Consider the following 26,048-nt stretch of genomic DNA (forward strand, 5'->3'; position numbering starts at 1 on the left):
TGACAATCGTGTTGTTTGTTGTTGTTGTTGTTTGATCATTTTACAATGATATTCAGTGGTTTAATTAAACTAATTAATTGTTTATTTATAATGAATAACATTGCTTATTCATTGTTAATCTCGTGATTGATAATTTATTGCTGAATATTGATGATTATTTATCAAACAACTACCAGTATTTGTACCCCAGTAACATGTCATTGGAATAACAATCAATGTTGTGAAAAATAAAAGGTAAGCTTTTTAAAGCTCAATTAAATTTATTATAATTGTTGATTATATTAAAGAATGATGATTGATTATTCTCTACTTTTGTATTTATAGAATGTTATTGGATCCAATTGGAACATTAGTTGAAAATGATTATGTGCTGATAAGCAGACTGCTCCAAAAATAAATGAAATGTTTTATCAAGATTATCAGAAAAATCAAATGATGTTGATGATGATGGAAGGTATGTTAGTTTTAATTTATCTTTGACAAATTTATTATAATAAAAGCCAAAGATTCAAACAGTTCGTTATAACAAAATTGAAATATGTAATTGGATAAATTAATAATGATTTATCATCACCAGCAGGACTAAAGCTTTATTTAGCTCTGACATGTTCAGAAACAACTGCCACTGATAGAAAATATTTGGTTAAATCCAGCAACTGGATACAGATCAATAAATTGGATCGAGATTCTGATAAAGAGGAATATCATGGAAAGACTGAGGAACATCTTCATGAATCTGATAGAAACGGTAAGAGGCCTTCTGGTCATTGACTTTATTTAAAATTAATATACTTGAAGCTTTCGCAAGCTTTCAGCACACGTGAATTCTTTTATTTATATTGTTTATCAAGTGCTAAATACTTTTTTAATTTTAATTATTTTCTAACACTTCGACATGCCAACAATACTATTTTATTCTTTAATTATTGTCTTTAAAATTAATTTAAAAAAACAGCCATAGAAAAATATTACTGTCAATTGAAATTAATAGAATCAATTGATTACAATAATATTTAATAACTTGTTTTACCCTAAAAACGTCTATTAATATTCTAGATAGTATTTAAATTCAAAAAATAAAAGTTTCTATGCTGTGTTTCTAAAGAGCCAATTTCTAAATAAAATAGACTTTTATTGTTCTTATAATAGAACGAATAGATTCAAACTCCATTTCCTGTTCCATTGTTATAATTGAAATTTTTTTATTTAATATTAATTTTTTTCAATGTGCCCTGAGCTTTGAATTATTTGGCCACGATTGATATAGTTTGAATAATGAAAAATTCAATAGATGACCCTTTTTTTTAATTTTTAATGATTAACTTTAAATTAATTTAAAATTCTAAATTAATTGTCACTGCTTTCATACTGTTAGCTAACATAAATATATACTTGAATATAATGTATACAATAATTTTGAAGCTTGATTGATCCAGTGTTATGCTGGAGATAATCTCTGGGTTTGTTTAGAAATATTGAAAATTCAAAACGTCGAAATAATGAATAGATTATTTTTAAAATAACCGCCGGGTAAATATTGAATTAAATATACATAGGAAAGTCATTAAAATTTATGGGTAAAATTTTTTATATATATTTTTGCAATACAAGTACATGAAAAGCTGTGCAGTAACGATAAAATTGATGCTGCTGGGCGCTGCGCTATCATATTTTGTAGAGGGGTAGATCAATACACAGAAATAGAGTCGCCTGCAAATTCAGTCAGAGCAGTACCATCGTTACGCGAATCCAAAACGCGAATAATTTTTACCTGTTTTATTATTGAAAAAGTCAAAAACTAAAATTCAATTATTATCCCAAAAATAAACAACATTTCTTCTTGATTTATTGTTGTTTTAAATAGTGCACATGTGTGTTTAAAATTAATTTCATCGTTTCAACAATTTAAGAATAATAAAAAAGGTAATTTACTAAAAGCAAATTTTAATAAATTTTTTCATTATTTATTTATCAAAAAATTGTTTGTTTGTAATAAAAATTTTAGTTATAATTTTATTGTACAAACACTTGTTAATGTGTTATTCTAATATTAACATCAAAGTCATCTCCGATCATTGAGACTTCATATGACTGATAAACATATTCATCAAGTATTATTTTTTGTTTGTTTTTATATTTATAAAAAAAAAATTCTTTTTATCTTGTGAATTAATGACTCGAGTTTGTATTTAATTCACTGTGATCTTTATTTTTTAATACATAAACAATCTAATTGTTATGTTTATCAATTATTATCATTTATATTTTTTTGTTATTTAAATAATAATTAAACTATTATTATTTATTTTGAATATATCATTGTTTTTTATTGTTGATTTTTTTTATCAACAATTGTAATTGAATTAACTTTCGAATCATTGGTTTAGTCTAGATGTAAAACACGTGCACGAATTGAGGCAAAATTATCATGAAGATTTATAAATTTCAAACTTTTTTTTGCATCTTTTTGACCCAGTTTTTGTTTTTTTTTTTTTATGACTGGTTATTAAATCTTTTGCTCAGTTACATTGTCTAGTAATGAAGATGACTTGTTGCACATTATTTAGGGTAATTAAAAGTTCACGAAATAATATCCAAGATAAATTTTTTTTTTTTTTTTTATAGCAGATTGTATTTAAATCTGCTTAAAACCAATGAAATATTTATCAAACCTTATCTTTCCCAGTATCAAATAAAAATAAAAATAAACAAAATAAGACAACACTGGTTTTATTTTAAAGCCATCACGTTAGCCTCCATAAATTATTCATATCAAATTTTTCTTTCCTAATTGCTTGTGTCATAAAAAAAAACTTGCAAACCAATTGAAGAAAAAAAATTTAAATTAAAAAATCTAATCACAAAGATTGAGGGATTTTTTTTGAATATAATTAAATTTCAAATTAATTATTAATAAAATTATTATCAACATAAAAATCAAAAGAAAAAAAAAAAAAATTATTTCATTTTTATCTTATCAAGATTTACAATTTTCCTGAATTTCCTCACATTAGATGAACAATATTATTTTAAAGTAAGGAGCTTTTGAAAAATAATTTAAATATTAGTCTTCGTTAAATTCAAATAAAAAATTTCAAAATCAAATTTTTATATATATGTTATTTATATTTATGTAAATATTGTTAAATCTTGTCGCATATTTATTCATATTACAGACATGTAATTTAATAAATTGTCATATTAAATTTATATACATACTTAGTGACCTATCTCTTTAAACTTAACCTTGAAAAAACATATTACACATATGTAATATATAAAACATTTTATATATCAATGTGTTACATAATTATCTCGATAATATTTACAAGATTAATATCAACTTGAAAGTCTCATGGTGAATAAAATTAATTATTACAATTTTATTTTACACGTGATAAACATAATAATAATAAAAAAAGAAATATTTTTAATTTTTTTTTTCTACATGCAAATAAAAATTGGAAAATAATATTTGTTTTTAGATTTTTAATTTAATGAATACGTGAATTTTGTAAATATTTGAAAATTTCATTTATTTTATTCTTTGGATATTTTAAAGAATACAAATTTACATGATAATTGATAATAAAAATACACTTAAAGTTGTATTAAAAAAATATTTTACACAATACTTTCTAATTGTACAAACAGCAGATGTTTGTTAAATTCATAATATTTAAACAAATTTTTGAATAATAATTAAAGGTGATCTACTCTGGTATCAACCAGTTTTCACCAGATTTATTTGCCATATTTTTTTTTTATTTATAATAAATATATATTTATAAATACAATATGTTTCAACATTCGCATTATCCTTCTATAATTTATAAAAAGTGATTAGTTCAGGTGATTAGTGTGTTATCATTTTTCAAGATATCATACAGTGACATATATTTTTTATTATTTTTTCTATTTGAAAATAATATTATTCAAAACTTTTTCAAATAAATATTTTAAATATATTTATAAAACCAGTCGCAAACAAAAAAAATCTAATATAAAATTTAAATTTCTAATATATAATGATAAAAAAACATTTTTTTTTCTATAAATTCCTATTTAATTTAAATTATTCATTAAATGATTTTAACCTTTTTTTTACATCTCATTTTCATTTATTTATTCTATTTTTTATTTCTATTAAATTATTATTATTTTATTAGAAAAATTATTGATCTGATCATGTATCAAAAATTGAGTATTATTTACAAATAAATAACATTGTGTTTATATATTTTTGACCTTGTCACTGTTGTGTCTGACATGAGTTGGGGTCAAATCAATTTTATTTGACCATATTACACAATGATAATAATAACAATAATATCATCTATATATTTATATATATGAATAATAATCTTGATAAATAATACTAAGATAAAGTAAAGTTAATTAAAAAAAAATAAAAATGATTTATGTATTAAATAAATTGTCTATTTTGCATAAAAACTTGAGACAAGTATTTTTCAGAAAAACATGTAAATTAGAATTGCGTGCAACACTCGCACTTATAAGTAATAATCACCTGTTACATAGCAGTGTTAAAAGCAGTCAAGATAACTATTCAAGAAATGACACTTAAAAAAATGTATGTCTTTTTAATTTTTTTTTAAACATGATCGTTTAGCTTGTCCTTCAACCTCAACGATAAAAAAAAATAACAATCTTATTCATACTTTCATTGTCTACATGCCCACACATATAATGCGGAATAATCTGGTTTATCAATAAGGACAAAAATTAATAAACTAAATTATGAAAAATTATAATATTATTAAAATAAAAAAATATATATTATTTTGGTTAATTTAAGTAATATATTAAGAATGGAATTTTTAAAAAATATAACTAAACTTTCGCATCATTGTCATGTATACGCGTGATAATAAATTCATAATTATATACATAGTAATACTGATGTTGTGCAATAAATTAACAACGAACATCCGCGTAAAATTCATTGTTGTTAATCACGAAATATTCACAATGTAAAATAATGACAATAGAAAAGTTGAAAATAAAGAATGGAATTATTTAAATATAATATCGAAATAAATAAATTTAAATTTAAAATAATTCAATAATAAGATAGAATAAAAAATATAATTAAATTACAAAAAAAAAATAATTATAGATTACATTGGAAATAAAAAAATAGAAAAAAAAATATTTTAATTAAATTCAATAAAATATAAAATTTAAAAAAAGATAATATTTAACAAACCTTGAGATATAATTTTATTTTTAAATAAAAAAATACAATAATAATATTTTTATCACACAATCATTATGAAAATTTGTTAATTATAGGTAGATATAAATATCAAGTCACTATTAAACTTTGAAATGAGAAGAAAAAAAAGACCGAAATAAATTTTATTAATCGTTTAATAATATTTTTAAAACAATGTTACAAACTATACTATTATTTAATCAACAACTCGATATATATAATTTTTTTATTATTTTATAATATCATACATTACTGTCACCACTTATTTTTATGATTGATGAATTATTGACACAAGAGTGTTGGGTCAATATAGACATTTATCAATAATTGTAACTTGTTTTAATTATTTGCATTATTTTTTTTATAACCCGAAGGTTTTGTTGGTTCAGGCGAAAAAAAAAAAAAATCTCTGTTTTATTTCCTTTTTTTCCCTCATGAAAATTGACATGAATATATATGTTTAATTAAATATATCATCTAGTCATATCAGTTGGTTATAGCCCCCGTCATGATATTATTTTTTTTTTTCTCTCATTTGTCTTTCTCACTCGGCTGGACACCAGAATACAAAACTCTTGATATAGCCAACAACAGTTGCTTGTCGCTCGTCATCGTGCATGCATTCACTTTTAAATCGCACATGGTGTCACTTTTTTTAAAAAAATTATTATCTTTAATTAAAAACTATTTGTGAAATGCGTTAATAATCAAAAGTGTTTAGTGGTTATTTTTTTTTTTTTTACAGTAAATTTGTTTTATTTACAATTTTGTTAAATTTAAAAAGAAAATAATTTATAAATCATGAGCGATCATGATTTAAAGTACGTATTTAAAATTTTAATAATATATACTTTTTTTTATTGATTATATTAGATGAATAAAAAAAAAATTATTCATAATTTGTCATGTGAAATTAATGGATATTTAATAAGAGCAATGACACAAGGTTAAAATAATTAACTCGATTCATTGATGGCATACTTTTCATCAAGACTGTAATGCACTTATAAAATTGCTGATTCTTTTTTTTTTAATTTAAAACGATATAAGTGATGAGTAAATAAAACAACTGATAATAAAATTTACATAGAAAGAAAAAAAAATGAAATATATAATTCAGATTTTCTTAAGACATTGATTAATTAATTTATAAATTTTTTAATTTAATTTTTTATAGTTTTTGAATTTTTTTTACATTTTTCTATCAAAGTTGTATTGCTTATTTTTTTATGGTATAATAAAATCTAGACAAACCGGTTTTTTTTATTATCAATACATTTGGTTAATAAAAAAATTCAGATGAACTGAAAAATATTATTTATGAATATAAAAATATAAATTCCAAGTATATTTCTATTGAAAAAAAAAAAATGATTAATTCATATTTTTTAATTAAAAAAAAATAGTTTTTAAATAAATAATAAATCGGTAATTTTATTAAACCTTGAACTCGTTAAAAAAAAAAATGTATGAAACCGCGAATCAGTTTGCCACCCACACACACACATGACCTCGAAAATCAACCAAAAAATTTGTTATTTTTATTCTTAGGTACATGAAAATTTGCATATAGTATTCATAGATATTTTAGTTTCGAAATTATTTACTATTCTCTACACACAAATGTTTTTAAATTTTATAGAAATATATTTATTATTATTTGCAAACAAACATTCTCCAACACAATACATCAACAAAAAAAAAAAAAAAAATACATATTTATTTCTATTCATGGTTTTGCATTGTCAATGAAATTTTGTATTAATGTACAAAATAAAACAATCGTATGAAAATAAATAAATAATATATTAATACAACCTGAGAGATCAGTATGCCACATGTAATTCAATTATTTTTCTTTTTTTTCTACAAGATTTACTGACTCATGGGCCAAACAATTAAGTACATTATTAAATATACTGTGTCAAGTGATGATGACAATATTAATAATGCTAACTCTTTCAAAAATTATACACTTAATTTTTTTTAAAGTTAATAATATGACATAAATTCTTCAATAACAATTTATTATTATAAAAATATTTTGTTTCCTTTATTTATTAGTTATTTTTTTTTTCTTTTTCACAGTGAGATTTTTAAATGATGAATCATGAATTACATGCACTGTTTAAATGACACATTAACGCGTGGCAAAATTTTATTTTGTATGTAAAAAAAAAAAGAGCTATGTATGTTAATTTTGTCAATCAATTTTTATTACTAAATTATTGTTGTCATGTTATTTAATAAAGTAATTATATATTTTTATTGATGAATTTTAGTACAGCCAAAATCATTTGGCTAAAATGTTTCTATATAATTTTTGGTAAACAAAAAAATATTATTTTATTGATATTGATATTTGAAAATATTTTGACAGCCAAGTGTATATGAGTGTTTTGCAGGAAATGATTTATTAACTCTATTATCTAGGTCAGTTTTAATATTACGGTAGGATGCCACGTATTAAAAAAAAAAAATTAAGTATTTAGCTTATTTAAAACTGTACCATAAACCAACGAAAGTCAAATTACTTGCAAAATACTTAATATACTTTTAATTAAATTAACATTGACTTTAGTCAATCACCATAATAAAAAAAAAAAAAATGAAAATGCCTGTAATTTCTTAACTTGGCAAATATATGTATTTTTTTTTTTCTACCCGTGTCAAGCAATTAAACAGTTGTCTTGATTGTAGTGAGGGTCAAGGTCATGATAATTATTCAATTATACAAATTATTAATCATATGCACATCGTGAACTTGATCTTTTTTTTGTTTTTAATTTTTTTTTTTCCACCATCTGGTTAGCAGAGAATCATTATTTATTGCCAATATGATTATAAAATTTTGTTTCTTTAATTACTGATAACACACAAGAATTTATGATCAGTGATGATAAATTTTTTTTTTATCTACACTTGAATATAATTTTTTAACTTTATAAAATTAATAATGAAAAATTAAATTTATTTTCAATTAAGCTAAATGTCAATTTATTATTTTGCTATTTGTATAAATATTAAAAAAAAAAAAAAAAAGGGCAATATAAATTTATATCAAAAGCACTTGTGTTAGTTTGATTTAATAAAAATGAAATGATTTTTACATCAATGACCTTGAAAAACCTTAATATACATTTTTTTTTTTTTTTATTATTATTAATTCTAACGGTCGGATATAATCATCATTAAAAATTTTTCCTACTTAAAAAATGTTTGTAAATTATAATAAATTAACGGAAATATGTGTTTATGATTTTATCAAAAAGACAAAACTTTTTATCTACATAAACTTAAAATTACTTGTCATTTACCTCAATAATTCAATTTTTTTCTTAGTCATTGTCTTTATATTGTCTCCTTGGAATCAAGATAAAAATTAAACAAGTGTTTATCATTTCCAATGATAATAATAAAATAACTTAATAAAAAAAATTAATTGTAATTAATTGTAATTTAAATTTTAACAGAACCTGGATGAAGCCAGGTGTGAAAAGTGTCAGTGCAAGTGGCCGAGTTACTCCATCCAACAATGGTCATACTGAAGATGAACCACCAAAAGATCCAGGATCTCGTACAACCCATCAATCATATACCGAACAAGATTTTGAAGGTATTATTATATTTTTCATTCATCTGATTAAATAATTTTAATTAATGTTCATTATCATAAGCAATTTTATTGAGATTATCAGCACTGATGATTTCAACTTTAATATAACTAAAAACAATCTTGATTAGATTTTTTATGATAACAGTTTAACGAGTCCCTGATGGAACTGTGTACATATAATGTTGAAAGCATAAAAATCAATGCATCATCATAATAAACATGTTTACAAAAATAAAATAAAATTTAATGAAACTATTATAATAACAAATAAATATAATATGTTTGTATTAATTAAAAATTATTATATGTAATGAAATACTATATTTTTGTATTATATAATTGCAAATATATATATTAGATTTATATTTGTTTTCCGGATAATTCCTAGGTCACTGTTTATTTATATCTTAAAATAATTAAATTCAGAATAGCATATAATGACGTCATGTGCATTTAACAATAATCGATTATTCCGAGTTCCATAAATATTCAATCTGCACAATTTAATGTTTAACAAAAAAATAATATACATATACAAAATTATTTAAAGATCCTTTTTTATATTTTTTTATTAATCATAGGACACAGAGCTCATACAATGTACGTTGGTGTACATCTTCCAGGTGAAAAAAGACATCGTCGTCATCATAAACATCATTATTCACGTTCTGGTGACTCAGATGGCAAAGAAGATACTGATGATGAAAGACCAGGTAAATTTTAATCTATTTATTATATTCTATATGGCTATAATGATAGAAGCTTTTATTTATTTTTTTTTGACATGTTTTATGAAATAAAAAATATTCGGGGAGTGAAAGGGGAAGTATATTATTTTGTAATAAAACGAAAGAGAAAAAAATAAATAAATTATTACAGAACCTGTCATGACAACAAAGAGGGGTCGTCTCTGTAACATCAGTGACCCTGATGGTGAAAAAATATGTAAGCCAATGTTAATCTTCCAATCAATTTTATATTTATTGACTATGATTGTTGTGTGATTATCATACATCAATGAATATGAAATTTTATGTGAGATAGAAATTGGACTTCTTATGTTATTTGTTTCTTCTTATGTTATAAAAATTATATGGTATACAATTATAAAGTTAATTTTTTTATTTATTTTAATTGTATTTTATTCAAGCTAATTGTGATAATTAACATTAATTAATTAAATGAAAATTTTTATCTCTGATGGAAGCATGATTAAGGCACGAAAATTAAAAAAATTATTTTTTTTGTCTGGTCATGTTTGTCTGATAATTTTTTGTCTTTATTTATGTACTTTTTTTTCATTTTAAAATATCAAGTTAATATTAATGAAACTCCAAACAATGATGATAATACATAGCACAATTGAATATTTTTTTTACGCATGATATACTTCAATTTTTAATACTTCAATATTTTTTTACTCTAAATATTTTTTGTTGAAAAAAAGAATAGGAGTTGTTTCAATTGAAAAGTAAACAATTTATTTTAATTTCAGTGACACCACCAGCACAAAGAGTACAATTTATACTGGGTGGAGAGGTTGGTGATGATGCACACGAATCACATCCATTATTTTCAGAAATGGAGGAATTAATAAAGGATGGTGATGAAATGACGTGGAAAGAAACAGCAAGGTAAATTTGAATCCTATTATAAAAGAACACTTGACCGCATTTTATTCGTGATCTAATTGGTCGAAATTTTTTAATATTTGTTTATAATGAGGTATCTGGGTATATTGGGTTGTATGTATTTTTTTAAAAAAGGACAAGTTCGTAACAGGAACATAGAATGACCGAAGAGGTATTTTGTATTTCGGAAAAATTACTTCTTTTAATTTATAATACCCTGAAAAAAAAAAATTTCGACTATGTATTTTTTTATAAAAAAGACAAGTTCGTATCAGGAACATAGGATAGGCAAGGAGGTATTTTTTTTTGTGGAAAAAATACCTCTTCTAATTTATAATACCCTGAAAAAAAAAAATTTCGACTATGTATTTTTTTTAAAAAAGACAAGTTCGTATCAGGAACATAGGATAGGCAAGGAGGTATTTTTTTTTGTGGAAAAAATACCTCTTCTAATTTATAATACCGTGAAATAAAAAAATTTCGACTATGTATTTTTTTTAAAAAAGACAAGTTCGTATCAGGAACATAGAATGACCGAAGAGGTATTTTGTATTTCGGAAAAATTACTTTTTTTAATTTATAATACCCTGAAAAAAAAAAATTTCGACTATGTATTTTTTTATAAAAAAGACAAGTTCGTATCAGGAACATAGGATAGGCAAGGAGGTATTTTTTTTTGTGGAAAAAATACCTCTTCTAATTTATAATACCCTGAAATAAAAAAATTTCGACTATGTATTTTTTTTAAAAAAGACAAGTTCGTATCAGGAACATAGGATAGGCAAGGAGGTATTTTTTTTTGTGGAAAAAATACCTCTTCTAATTTATAATACCCTGAAAAAAAAAAATTTCGACTATGTATTTTTTTTAAAAAAGACAAGTTCGTATCAGGAACATAGGATAGGCAAGGAGGTATTTTTTTTTGTGGAAAAAATACCTCTTCTAATTTATGATTCCCTGAAAAAAAAAAATTTCGACTATGTATTTTTTTTAAAAAAGACAAGTTCGTATCAGGAACATAGAATGACCGAAGAGGTATTTTGTATTTCGGAAAAATTACTTTTTTTAATTTATAATACCCTGAAAAAAAAAAATTTCGACTATGTATTTTTTTTAAAAAAGACAAGTTCGTATCAGGAACATAGGATAGGCAAGGAGTTATTTTTTTTTTGTGGAAAAAATACCTCTTCTAATTTATAATACCCTGAAAAAAAAAAATTTCGACTATGTATTTTTTTTAAAAAAGACAAGTTCGTATCAGGAACATAGGATAGGCAAGGAGGTATTTTTTTTTGTGGAAAAAATACCTCTTCTAATTTATAATACCCTGAAAAAAAAAAATTTCGACTATGTATTTTTTTATAAAAAAGACAAGTTCGTATCAGGAACATAGGATAGGCAAGGAGGTATTTTTTTTTGTGGAAAAAATACCTCTTCTAATTTATAATACCCTGAAATAAAAAAATTTCGACTATGTAATTTTTTTAAAAAAGACAAGTTCGTATCAGGAACATAGGATAGGCAAGGAGGTATTTTTTTTTGTGGAAAAAATACCTCTTCTAATTTATGATTCCCTGAAAAAAAAAAATTTCGACTATGTAATTTTTTTAAAAAAGACAAGTTCGTATCAGGAACATAGAATGACCGAAGAGGTATTTTGTATTTCGGAAAAATTACTTCTTTTAATTTATAATACCCTAAAAAAAAATTTCGACTATGTATTTTTTTATAAAAAAGACAAGTTCGTATCAGGAACATAGGATAGGCAAGGAGGTATTTTTTTTTTAGAAAAAATACCTCTTCTAATTTATAATACCCTGAAATGAAAAAAATTTCGACTATGTATTTTTTTTAAAAAAGACAAGTTCGTATCAGGAACATAGGATAGGCAAGGAGATTTTTTTTTTGTGGAAAAAATACCTCTTCTAATTTATAATACCCTGAAAAAAAAAAATTTCGACTATGTATTTTTTTTAAAAAAGACAAGTTCGTATCAGGAACATCGGATAGGCAAGGAGGTATTTTTTTTTGTGGAAAAAATACCTCTTCTAATTTATGATTCCCTTAAAAAAAAATTTCGACTATGTATTTTTTTTAAAAAAGACAAGTTCGTATCAGGAACATAGAATGACCGAAGAGGTATTTTGTATTTCGGAAAAATTACTTTTTTTAATTTATAATACCCTGAAAAAAAAAATTTCGACTATGTATTTTTTTTAAAAAAGACAAGTTCGTATCAGGAACATAGGATAGGCAAGGAGGTATTTTTTTTTGTGGAAAAAATACCTCTTCTAATTTATAATACCCTGAAATAAAAAAATTTCGACTATGTAATTTTTTTAAAAAAGACAAGTTCGTATCAGGAACATAGGATAGGCAAGGAGATTTTTTTTTTGTGGAAAAAATACCTCTTCTAATTTATAATACCCTGAAAAAAAAAAATTTCGACTATGTATTTTTTTTAAAAAAGACAAGTTCGTATCAGGAACATAGGATAGGCAAGGAGGTATTTTTTTTTGTGGAAAAAATACCTCTTCTAATTTATGATTCCCTTAAAAAAAAATTTCGACTATGTATTTTTTTTAAAAAAGACAAGTTCGTATCAGGAACATAGAATGACCGAAGAGGTATTTTGTATTTCGGAAAAATTACTTCTTTTAATTTATAATACCCTGAAAAAAAAAAATTTCGACTATGTATTTTTTTATAAAAAAGACAAGTTCGTATCAGGAACATAGGATAGGCAAGGAGGTATTTTTTTTTGTGGAAAAAATACCTCTTCTAATTTATAATACCCTGAAATAAAAAAATTTCGACTATGTAATTTTTTTAAAAAAGACAAGTTCGTATCAGGAACATAGAATGACCGAAGAGGTATTTTGTATTTCGGAAAAATTACTTCTTTTAATTTATAATACCCTGAATAAATAAAATTTCGACTATGTATTTTTTTATAAAAAAGACAAGTTCGTATCAGGAACATAGGATAGGCAAGGAGGTATTTTTTTTGTGTAAAAAATACCTCTTCTAATTTATAATACCCTGAAAAAAAAAAATTTCGACTATGTATTTTTTTTAAAAAAGACAAGTTCGTATCAGGAACATAGGATAGGCAAGGAGGTATTTTTTTTTGTGGAAAAAATACCTCTTCTAATTTATAATACCCTGAAAAAAAAAAATTTCGACTATGTATTTTTTTTAAAAAAGACAAGTTCGTATCAGGAATATAGGTTAGGCAAAGAGGTATTTTGTATCGTGTAAATATTACCTGTTCCAATTTATATTTATTTAGGATAATAGAATAGGCAACGCGTTATACAATGAGTTATGAAAAATAAAACAAGGGATTGATCAAATATTAATTTTTTTGAGTAATTAGCTCGGTCGCCCTTGTATAATAAATAAATAAAAATAAAAACAATTTATTCATTTCGTTTATTAAATTTTTTAAAAGATGGATAAAATTTGAAGAAGATGTTGAAGAGGGTGGTAATCGATGGAGCAAACCACACGTAGCAACATTATCATTACACGCGCTTTTTGAATTACGGAGTCTTTTATTAAATGGCACAGTAATGCTTGATATGGAAGCTACTAGTCTGGAACAAATATCTGATCTTCTTCTCGACAATATGATTAACAAAGGATCTTTACCCACTGACACTAGAGAAAAGGTAAATAAATAAATACATTTTATATTAATTTTTTTTTCTATTTTTAAATCAATCACTCACTTGACATTTAGTCTCCAACAGTTCTTCATAAAATATATTTTATTTTTCCATATCACTGTTGTTTTGATCCTTCGACAGTATATCAATTCAATTTTTTATTATTTTTTTTTTATGCTGATGCTTTTAGTTGATTAACTCTTGAAAATAAATTGTCAATTTAATTATATTGTTTTTTTTAGGGAATTTTAATTTCCTATTGTTTTCGCTTTTCTTCTGGACCCCCCCCAACCATGGTAGACACCCCCCCTAAAAAATTTCCTAAGTCCTTAAATCTCAACCATGGTAGACACCCCCCCAAAAAATTTTCTAAGTCCCTTAATCTTAACCAATACAATATATATAGAAAATATAAAGAAAAATATAGAAAAGTCACTGAATTTAAAGAAAAAAAAGCTAAATATGGGAAAATATCAGTAAATATAAAGAAAAATATAGAAAAGTGACTGAATATAAAGAAAGAAACGATAAATATGGGAAAATATCAGTAAATATAAAGGAGAATATAGGAAAATATCAAAGAAAAATCGGTAAATATAAAGGAAAATATAGAAAAGTGACTGAATATAAAGAAAAAAACGATAAATAAGGGAACATATCAATTACGCCCCCTTAAAAATTTCTAAGTCCCTTAATTAATTCAAAGACGAATATGGAAAATGAAGAAAAATATAAAAAAATAAAGAATATATAAACGAATAAACGAAAATATAGAAAAATCACTGAATATAAAGAAAAATACGATAATGATAAGAAAATATTAGAAAAATATGAGTGAACAAAAAAGAAAAGTATAGCAAAATATCATGAAAAAATCATATTTAACAACAAGATTTTTCAACAAAAAGATTTTAAAAATTATTAACATGATAAATTATTAAATATTCAAGTTAATCAACAAAATATATACGATCACTGGATTTTTAGTGAGAAAAATTAATGAACAATACCCATCAATAATAAAAAAAATAATCATACCAGTAGAAGCTAATATAAAATTCGATGACGATAAGGAAAATGAAAATTAACAAAAAATTAATTTCCAAATTAAAAAAAAAAAAGAAATGTTAAATTTTCCAATTAATTCATTTGCAGGAAAAAAAATTTAAAAAAAAAAAAAAAAAAAAAAAAGAAAACTATTCAATAATAATAATGACATTATTTAGATATCATCGCAATCATAATAGCAATAAATAAAGTATTTATATATGCAATGTCAGGACGGTTATTATTAAAATAAAGAACAATAACATTAGCAGACACAGTGATTATGAAGTAAAATAAAATAAATGAAAAGTTTGATTAAACTAAACAAAGATAATAATTACCAAGGAAATATTGTAACATGACATTTCGATCAGCTACCATCGGACCGTTGCTAATGGGAATTAATATTTTTAAATAATATTTATAATAAATATAAATAATATAAATATATTATTGGTTTATTCGATTTTAGGCCGAACAGTAATACCAAAATTAATAAATGAGTAACATAATAATAATAATAACTGAAACGTAGTTTCGTAACTCAAAATTATAAAATAAATTCTCAAACGCAATAATAACAATAATAACTGGAAAATGAGTAAAATCGAGGAACCATAAAACCTTGTAAACCAACTGCAACACTGCAACGTAACGGAAACGGAACGGAAACTCAAACATAATCTTAAACGTAGTCGAAATCTTAAACCAAATCGTAGTCGTAATCGGAAATTAAAAGCACAAAATTAACACCAGAAACTCAATCGAAACAAACCTTCCATAGACTCAGTCTTCGAGGAAAACCTCAGGGTCGCTCAGGGTGTGGGTTATGGAGAGAGGGACGGGTAAAGTCGTGTGTGAGAATTAATTGAACAATAAATTTAATAAACAATATTTAAGCAAAGCAGTAAATCAGCATTTATATTCAAAATCTCAATAATAAAATACAAAACATAATTAAAAACGTATCAAAAATCCAAAATAGCATATTTTATAACCACAAAATTAGAATCGAGAATACCTCAACTTAATCGAAATCTGCTTACACAAACCGCCAGTAAATCGACTCTAAATCCGTAAATAGCCTCAAAAGATATTCGTATACAAAAGCAAAACTTAAATCGTGATCAGAAAATTAATCCACGCGTTATTCTACCAAAAATCCAAATTAACTAAATCAACTTAATCGTAGTTCGTCGTCACAAACCTCCAATAATTAATTTAAATCAAAGATACACGCTGAAACCAATAAATTTTTAAACGAGACCAGGACTAACCTTAGTCAAACATAACCAAAACGAACACGAGGCTACTCTCAGGGATAACCCATAGAGGCTCAGAATACTTGGTTATTCAAAGAGAACGACTGTTCAGCTCGAGTCCCAAAGCAGAGAGAGAGTTTGTGCTATCTCTAAAACAATACGTAGTCTGAATTTTATACTACTCCCCTTCTTTTGATATAGTTCGAATAGTATACTCTCCGCATCATTAAGTCTCAAATAATAATAATAATAATCAAAATACGTATTACCGGGTTCACCCGGATTTTACCGAAGAAAATAAATAAATAGTATTTTAAATAAATATTCTCTGCATCAGCTGGAGTTTTAAATACAAAATTAAATAAATAATTAAATAATATCACCGGCGGAAAGTCTAACAAATAAAATAAGATGGGTTTTTAAGGTAGGCGATAAATATCGCTACAATATATTTTAGATTGAACTAAATTTATTGAATGAAGAGGCAGAAAATTTCTAGGGAAAAAAGGGTGATGTGATAGCATTAAAGGAATTGAAAATAAATAAATATAAAAAAATTAAAAATATAACGACGACTTCAGCAACAACTAAAACGTTAAATCCTGATTCAACCGAGAGAAAAAAGTAAATAAAATAAATACAATCGAACTCGACAATTTTGTAATAAATATTTAACATTGACAGGCTAAAATCATAGTACAACAAAATAAATAAAAACGGAGAGTTTATAAGGTTGGAAGAAAGCGATTCTGGACATAGAGATGACCCATTAGAAGGAACAAGCAAAATGAATGAAAATTAAATAAATTTTAGTTGTAACAATAATCATTGTAACGATAGAGAATGAAATAAATTTGTAGTCACGAATTTTAATATATTAAAGAAGAAATTAAAATTCCCCCCGCAGGGAAGGCACAGTTGCTTCAGCAACTGTATGATCATTTTTTTTTTATTTATTATTATTTGTTTACTTGTTTTAATCATTTGAATTTACTGATGTTTAAATAATCAATTAATATTTTATATGATATTTAATGTGACAGGTTAAAGAGGCATTATTAGTACGCCATCGACATCAACATGAACGTCGAAAGGACAACAATATGTCACGCTTACCTATCATTAGATCATTGGCTGATATTGGAAGGAATCAATCATCATCCAAGAGTAAGTAAAAAAAATATATACTTACATGATTCAAATAATAACAGGAAATTTTGATATCAAGAGCTATTTAATTAATTAAATAAGAAGAGAATATATATAATTATATCATCTGTAAAGTTTTTTCAGACGATTTGAATGAACTAAAAATAAAATATCTAGGTTGACATTTATTTATTTTTTTTAATAATTTAATATCGACAGCGAAGCTTTTTTAACTTTATTGCAAAAATAATTCTGCTAAATGGAATAAAATTTTATTGATCACAGTAAAAAATAGAACGAAACAATAATTAATTTAGTCGAAATTGAATATAGCAAGCAAGATTTTTTCTACAATAAAAAAAAAAGAAATAAAAACTACGAAAAATGACCTAATTTCATAAATTTATTATCATAAAAAATAAAAAAATAAATCGAATTTGAGTAAATTACATTATATATTTTACATGACTCATCATTCCTCAGAGTATAAACTAAAGCGATAATTATAAATGAATTAAAAGAGAAAAAAAAAAAAAAGTATAAATAAAAAAAATTACAGATTGTGACTGTTCATGTGGTATGCATGCCTTGTTGACGTCAGATTTACAAGATAATCATGCGAATAATGATGCATATGCACCAAGTGTATTACAAAAAAAAAATACAACATATGTTACAAAAGAATCAAAAGACCACAAGGGTCATCATCTCCTAGTACCAGGTACAACCAAACAAAAAAAAAAAATGAAATACTTAATTGGTGCACTGGATAATAATAAAAAAATTACTAATATGATAATTGTTTAGTTAATAAATCATCGTTAACAATAATTAAATATTAATTGCAAGACTAACAAATATGTATCAGTATTATTCATACAGATTAATAATAATTTTAATTTAAAAATAACATTCAAAAATCATAATGACATACAAAATATCCAAAACAACATTATCAATATTATTCTTGATAGCTGAATTCAACATATCTCATACAATAGGATTTACCCCGTGGATGTGTCGTTTAAAAGGTCAGCTTGTTTAACATTTTTTTTTTCTTTTTTTTTTTATCTTGTCGAAATTTTTTTAATCTTAATCTCAATTTTAAATGTCTTATATTTCCAAATATACACACCTATTTTTTAATTTTAGTGTTTATAAAAATTTCACATTTATAAAAAAATAATTAACGCACAAAAATTCAATCAACTAATGAATAAATACACGAAAAAAATTATAAATTTTTAATAAATGTTTATTATATTTGTCATATATATTTTGTTGTTATTATTTTTTTTTTATTTGTTTGTCATTATTGCGCTTACGTAGTGGAAGAAACACATTTGACCCCGGTTATCATCAATCCAGCATATCAAAGTGGTGGCACAAGTATCAATCAACTCCTTGCAATACCTGGTAATTCCAGTGAAACGCTTATTTACATGTATAAACCTTTTTCTAACATACTAATTTATTTGCATGTTAAATATTTTTGCTTATTTTTTTGCTTGATTTTATTTTTAATAATACAAAAATATTTTAAAAATTTTTTTATCACATAATTTAAACACAAACAAGCCTACTAAAATTAGATTTATCTTCTTCGAATTTTTTAAATATTCAATTGTCATATATTTGTTTATAAGATAATTAATTCAACAAAGCAATCATGAAAAAATAATTTTATAAATTGATTTAAATTTAATTCAAATATTTATTCAGTTAAATATTAATTTGAACATTTTGTAAATTCATCTGCATGGTGTGCTTTAATATTAAATAAATAATTAAATAGATAAAAAAAATTAATTGACAACTTTAGGACAAGAGCCAGGCATTGACAGAAGTCCAAGTAGTATTTCCATAAATCGAAATAATAATTCAACAGGATTTGATAATGGTGAAGGAAATCACAAAGTAAGATTTAAATTTAAATTAATTTCTCGTAAATGTTTTCTGTTAAACGTTTTTTTTTCTAATTTAGGGAAATACTCATTTTATGCGTAAAATACCACCTGGAGCAGAAGCAAGTAACATACTTGTTGGTGAAGTTGATTTTTTGGATAAAACATTATCTGCATTTATAAGACTTAAGTCATCATGTAAAATGGGTGATTTAACAGAAGTACCAGTACCAACAAGATTTATATTTATACTTCTTGGACCAAAGGTAAATAAATAATTTCTTTTAAATATACAAAGCAATATATAAACTGAAATAATGATAGACAAATAAGAAAAACAAACAAACAGCCTTACACTCAATCTTAAAACTCAAACTTTATTTTGTCGAAAACTTTTTCATTTTGTGTTAAAACTTTTTCAACTTATTAGTTCTGACTTAACGTAATAATTTTTCTTATAAGTTTTAAATTCTTATAAAAAACTTTTAATTTAACTTGTTAAACTTAAAGTCAATTAATTAAAACCATTTGTATATTAAATTAAAAAATTAAAATATTTAAGATAAACAAGTTGATAGTATAATTTTGATAAAAAAGGTATTAATTTAAATAAAAAAATTAATAGGGTGATAATTCTGGTTTTCACGAAATTGGACGTGCCATGGCAACTCTTATGTCTGATGAAATATTTCATGATGTTGCTTATAAAGCAAAAAATCGTACTCATTTATTAGCTGGTATAGATGAATTTTTGGATGCTGTAACAGTATTACCACCTGGTGAATGGGATCCATCAATTAGAATAGAACCACCAGCAGCAATACCATCACAAGAAATTCGTAAAAGACCAAAAGATGATAAATCAAAAGATGAAGATGATGAAATAATTGATGAACAAAAAATACGTGAAGAATCTGGTTTATCAAGAAGTGGAAAATTATTTGGTGGTCTTATTAATGATATTAAAAGAAAAGCACCATTTTATATATCAGATTTTAAAGATGCATGTGCATTACAATGTATATCATCAATATTATTTCTTTATTTTGCTTGTTTATCACCAATAATTACTTTTGGAGGTTTATTGGGTGAAGCAACTGGTAAACATATGGCTGCTATGGAATCATTAGTATCTGGTTTTGTTTGTGGAATAGGATATGGATTTTTTTCTGGACAACCACTTACTATTCTTGGCTCAACTGGGCCTGTTCTTGTTTTTGAAACAATTGTCTATGAATTTTGTTTGTAAGTTTTATTAAATTACAAATTAATAGCTATTTTTATTTTCATTATTTTTTTTTTTTTAGACAATGCGGTTGGAACTACATGTCGTTTAGATTTTGTATTGGAAGTTGGATTGCATTTATTCTACTTATTTTAGTTGCCATTGATGCAAGTGCTCTTGTTTGTTATATAACAAGATTTACAGAAGAAAATTTTGCAACTCTTATTGCTTTTATATTTATTTACAAAGTAATTAATAATTTTTATTAATTTATCAATTTCAATCTTAAGCTTTTAACTTAATTATCAAGTAATTTTGATATTTTTTTTTGCAGGCTATTGAAAATGTTATGTCAATTGGTGCCAAATTTCCAATAAATCCTCCTGACCAAAATCTTTTATCTTTCAATTGCGTTTGTACACAGCCATACAATACATATTCCGAAAGCTACAAAAATGTCAATTGGTCTTCTTTGAATTTTAATGAATGCCAGGTAAATAATCATAAATAAAAAATAAAAAAAAATATATATTTGCATAAAATTAAAATTGGTTTTATGAATTTTATTTCAGTATTACAATGGAACTCTGACAGGATCACAATGTTCTGTACCTCAACCAGTTCCCAACGTCTTCCTAATGTCAATTATACTTTTTTTGGGTACATTCGTATTGTCAGTAGTATTAAAGGACTTTAAAAATGCTCTCTTCTTTCCATCAAAAGTAAATATACAAATTTATAAATAAATATTTTTAAATAACAAATCTAAAATTAACTTGAATTATCTTCTAGGTCCGACTAGTCGTGAGTGATTTTGCTGTAATCATTGCAATATTTTCAATGTCAGCATTAGATTTTTACATGGGAATAAGTACACCAAAACTTCAAGTACCAAGTGAATTTAAACCAACATTAGAAGGTCGTGGTTGGATAATTTGGCCATTTAATGAAAATCCATGGTGGAGTTGTATTATTGCATTTTTTCCAGCATTATTAGGTACAATTCTTATTTTTATGGATCAACAAATAACAGCTGTTATTGTCAATAGGAAAGAAAATAAATTTAAGGTATATTAAATATATTTTTATTGAAACAATACACCAAAGTAAATTAATACTAAAGAATTATTATTTTATGTTATTACAGAAAGGTTGTGGTTATCATTTAGATTTATTTGTTTTGGCAATTCTTATTCAAATATGTTCAACAATGGGACTTCCATGGTTTGTTGCTGCAACTGTACTTTCAATAAATCATGTTAATTCATTAAAATTAGAATCAGAATGTGCAGCACCTGGTGAAAAACCACAATTTTTAGGTGCACGTGAACAAAGAGTAACACATATTACAATATTTTTATTAATTGGATGTTCTGTTATGTTAACACCTTGGCTTGGACATATTCCTATGCCTGTATTATTTGGTGTATTTCTTTATATGGGTGTTGCATCACTTAAAGGCCTCCAATTTTTTGATAGAATATTAATTATGTTTATGCCAGTTAAGTATCAACCAGACTACATGTTTCTCAGACAGGTATATATCATTTATTTTTTTTCTTTTTCAATATATAAATTATAAAATATTAACTTGAAGGATAAATTTACTATAATTTTATTATCTTAGGTTCCATTAAAACGTGTTCATGTATTTACACTAATACAAATGGCCTGTTTAATTACTTTATGGACAATAAAATCATTCAAAAGTACATCAATACTTTTTCCACTTATGGTAATTATTAATTTTTTATTTGATAATACAATTTTTTTATGTTATTAATTTTTATATAATTTAATTTACAGTTGGTTGTTATTGTTGGAATTCGAAAATTACTAGATTTATGTTTCACTCAACGTGAATTAAAAATTTTAGATGATGTTATGCCTGAAAATACGAAAAAAAGAGCTGATGATCTTCGACAACTTGAAAGTGGCGAGGTTAGCACTATGACACGAATATTTAAAGCAGTTGTATGTTGCAAGTAACATGATCGAAAAAAAAAAAAAATTAATTTACTATAAAACAACGCTCTACTACAAAAATATATTTTCTAATTTTTATTTTTTATTAAAATTATTATTCATCTAAATTTACAAAATTTAAATTTTTTATTCTAAAAAATATAAATATATAAAAGCCTATTAATAATCATATTTTTAATATGAAAAATTATTGTTGTTATAACAATTAAAAATATATATTATTGTCAATTATTTTATATAAATATTTTATTCTAAAAATTAATAATAAATGCAATAATAAAATAAAACACGAAATCGTGAATAATGTGCCAAAAAAAAGACTCATTTTTAAAGAAAAAAAAAAATAATAATTTATTAAATTTTTCAAAATTTATATTAAAAATAATCATTTAAATTTTATCAATAATAGCTGATGATTATTTAAATATTTATTTATCTATCTACTAAATCTATTACTGACCAATTTTTGTTTTTTTTTTTTAAATTTAAACATTCGAAATAGAATTGCAGAAAACATAATTATCCATTCACTAAATTATCAACAAATTATCGTCAATTAATTTACGCTAATTGATAGAAATAATAATAATAATAATAATAATTACTCTTGCTAATGAATTAATTAAGGTAACAGATAATTTATAGCTGCAATTTTAATTCGGTGGTTCATTATTTCTTTCAATATAATATTACTATTTCGATGTAAATACTATTGCTGTCTGTAGTTATGTAGTTTTATGATTATTATTGTTTATTAATTATAATATACAACAGATGAACACAAACAACCATCAAAAACAATAAGAACAATTGTTTTTTTTTAATATAAATTTACATAGAAATCTTCTTTTTGTGTACCTTCACTCCTTTTAGCTTATATGACAAAAAAAAAAAGCTTTCGATGTGTTATATTTGCATTTTAATGTACATCACGATGGACGTTTTTGATAATTCCAAAGGTATGCCTCCCTTAAATAATAAAGCACAAACAATAGAAATTAAAAAACAATACAAAGATTTTAAAATATTATTTGAATTTATTAATAATATACTGCATGTGTTAATGTTAATGTGAACTTATTACTTATTTCAATTATTTTAAGAATTGGATGTGTAATTAACTTGTCTTAAAATTAACTATGGTGATGGGTAAAATTAATTTGTAATTTTTATGTTCTTGTCAATGAAATGACTAGGTTTTGGTGGATAATGATATCGAGTATAATAAACCAGGTAACATTCAAATATCACTGGCAAATGGTAATGTTATGAAGATTCCATTGACCAAAGTTAACATCACCGAGGAAGTTAACAAAACTGGAATATGGAAACAAGTTAATGAAACAAATTCAACAAATGAAAAAACAAATAAAACAAAAATAATCAAGTATGATAATTGTGTATAATTTTTTTTTCCTTTTTTCATTAACAAATTCATTTAACAATTGTTTTTTTTTTTTTAAATAAAAGTGTAGGAAAGTCAAATAAAAATACAAAAAACGAGGAATCCAAAGTCATTGATGAAATGACACATTTAACAGTTATGACAGAAGAGGAAGAAGATGATTGTGGAATATCAATTAATATTAACAATAAAATATAATTATCAGTAAATTTTTTTATAATACACCAAGTAAATGTATATATTTCATCGCTAAAATTTATCATATACCTTCGTAACTTATTTTAAAAATATATGTCTATAGTCTTCTCCAATTATTTTTGTAGATTAAAAATTTAAAGAAAAATAATTTAATTGACATCCTGAAAATAGAATAAATATATTCATGTTAAATATTTATAAAAAGTTATTTGCTTTAATTTTTTTAACAAAAAAAAATTAATAAATTAGATGATAATTATTATCGTTAATAAGTTATTCATAATTTTATTAATTATAATTTTTGCGTATAAGAAATATATTGTGATTAATGTGAAAGTTTAATAATTGTAAAATAATATATTACCATTGTTATAAATAATGTTAATTTTAATTATATTTTTACTTTTTCTTTTTTATTATAAAATATAAAAATACTAAATGTATCTTACATAAATGAAAAAATTACTTTTAAAATGTTCTGTCGAATAAAATGTATTTACAAATTAAATATTATAAAAAAAGTAAATCTATTTATTAATTTATAATTAATTATTCAATGTCTAATTTATATTTTTTCTGTCTAAAATATCAATGTTTTAACAATACAATCGTAATAATATTGCAGCTAAAAATTTTCATGATAAATATATTTTTTTGAATATAAAAAAAAAGCCTAATTACTAATGTAAATTGATCACTAATATTTTCTATTATTTATTAATTAAATTAGTGTTATGAAATATATTGTAAATATAAAAATTAATAATTGAAAAATTACTAGAATTATTAAAAATGCATGATTATTAGAATCACTTTAAAAAAATAATAATAAATTGTAATTTTGTATGTATTAATGCACAAATCGATTATTGTTATAATTAAAATTTAAAATTTATTAAATTTATCATGTACACGAGTGTGTAATTCCATTGTTTGTTGATGCCAAGATTTGAGTATAACAAAACATGAAAAAAAATATCTAGGTAAAGGTGTTAAATGAATAATCGTGAGTATGATTCTGACTGATGATAAAAATTTCAATAATTATTGGTTTTTAATTTTTCATGAGGAATAATTATATATTATTTCGAATTTTCAATCAGATTATTGGTATATTATACATGAAAATTCGTGACTCAAGCTACTATAAATCACAACGTAACATAAAGTATTATAAGCAAGTACAGATATCTAACTACGAAAAAAAAATAAGGATGATAAACTCAGTTAAGCCATTGTACTCAACAAAAGAAAAATTTATATTAAAGTGTTCGTTTTATTTATTTAAAATAATAGGATTAGCACCAGTATCATTGAAAAATTGTGTTACTTATACTGATAGAAATAATTATAAAGTAGAATGTCTGAGTACTGTTTTTGATTTGATATACAGTATTAGTTGTTTAACTATTTACCTGATTTTGATTGTAAGCCTAAATTTATTTGTGATTTATGAACCTTATCCAAATAAGTCAAAAGTAACCGAATCGTTTGAAGATTGTCTGACTGTAACACAAATTTTATCCGTTATAATAATGTATATTTCAGTTTGTTCAAAACGAAATACTATTGCTAATAGTATCAATAAATTAATGGAAGAAGATTCAACAATAATTCGAATAAATAGTTACTATAAAATTAATTCGAGTTTAACTATAATTCTGGTACTTTGTACAACTGCCATTATTGTAATTGGTGTTTTTGTTTCATATATT

The 26,048-nt window shown here is 23.6% G+C and overlaps 1 protein-coding gene across 8 annotated transcripts; it reads left to right on the forward strand.

The window, feature by feature from the left end:
• LOC122852782 (sodium bicarbonate cotransporter 3) lies at positions 1-25,973 on the forward strand. 8 transcript variants are annotated; one of them, XM_044152780.1, is made up of 22 exons: positions 1-234; positions 325-454; positions 578-748; positions 8,713-8,855; positions 9,437-9,568; positions 9,735-9,800; positions 10,351-10,489; positions 13,941-14,160; positions 17,510-17,633; positions 18,175-18,336; positions 19,438-19,532; positions 19,600-19,785; positions 20,145-20,764; positions 20,827-20,992; positions 21,079-21,237; positions 21,317-21,466; positions 21,537-21,812; positions 21,892-22,281; positions 22,372-22,479; positions 22,551-22,685; positions 23,927-24,117; positions 24,201-25,918. In XM_044152780.1, the coding sequence occupies exons 4-22, from the start codon at positions 8,720-8,722 to the stop codon at positions 24,331-24,333; spliced, it is 3,588 nt and encodes a 1,195-aa protein (XP_044008715.1). In that variant the 5' UTR covers positions 1-234; positions 325-454; positions 578-748; positions 8,713-8,719; the 3' UTR covers positions 24,334-25,918. The 8 variants fall into 8 exon arrangements, with proteins under 8 accessions (XP_044008715.1, XP_044008716.1, XP_044008718.1 ...); XM_044152781.1 differs by having other exon boundaries at positions 581-748; XM_044152783.1 differs by lacking the exons at positions 1-234; positions 325-454; positions 578-748 and adding an exon at positions 1,872-1,923 and having other exon boundaries at positions 24,201-25,919.
• Positions 25,974-26,048: the final 75 nt, after the last annotated feature.

Source organism: Aphidius gifuensis, linkage group LG3, assembly GCF_014905175.1.
Source record: "Aphidius gifuensis isolate YNYX2018 linkage group LG3, ASM1490517v1, whole genome shotgun sequence".
In the NCBI taxonomy this organism is placed as follows: Eukaryota; Metazoa; Arthropoda; class Insecta; order Hymenoptera; family Braconidae; genus Aphidius; species Aphidius gifuensis.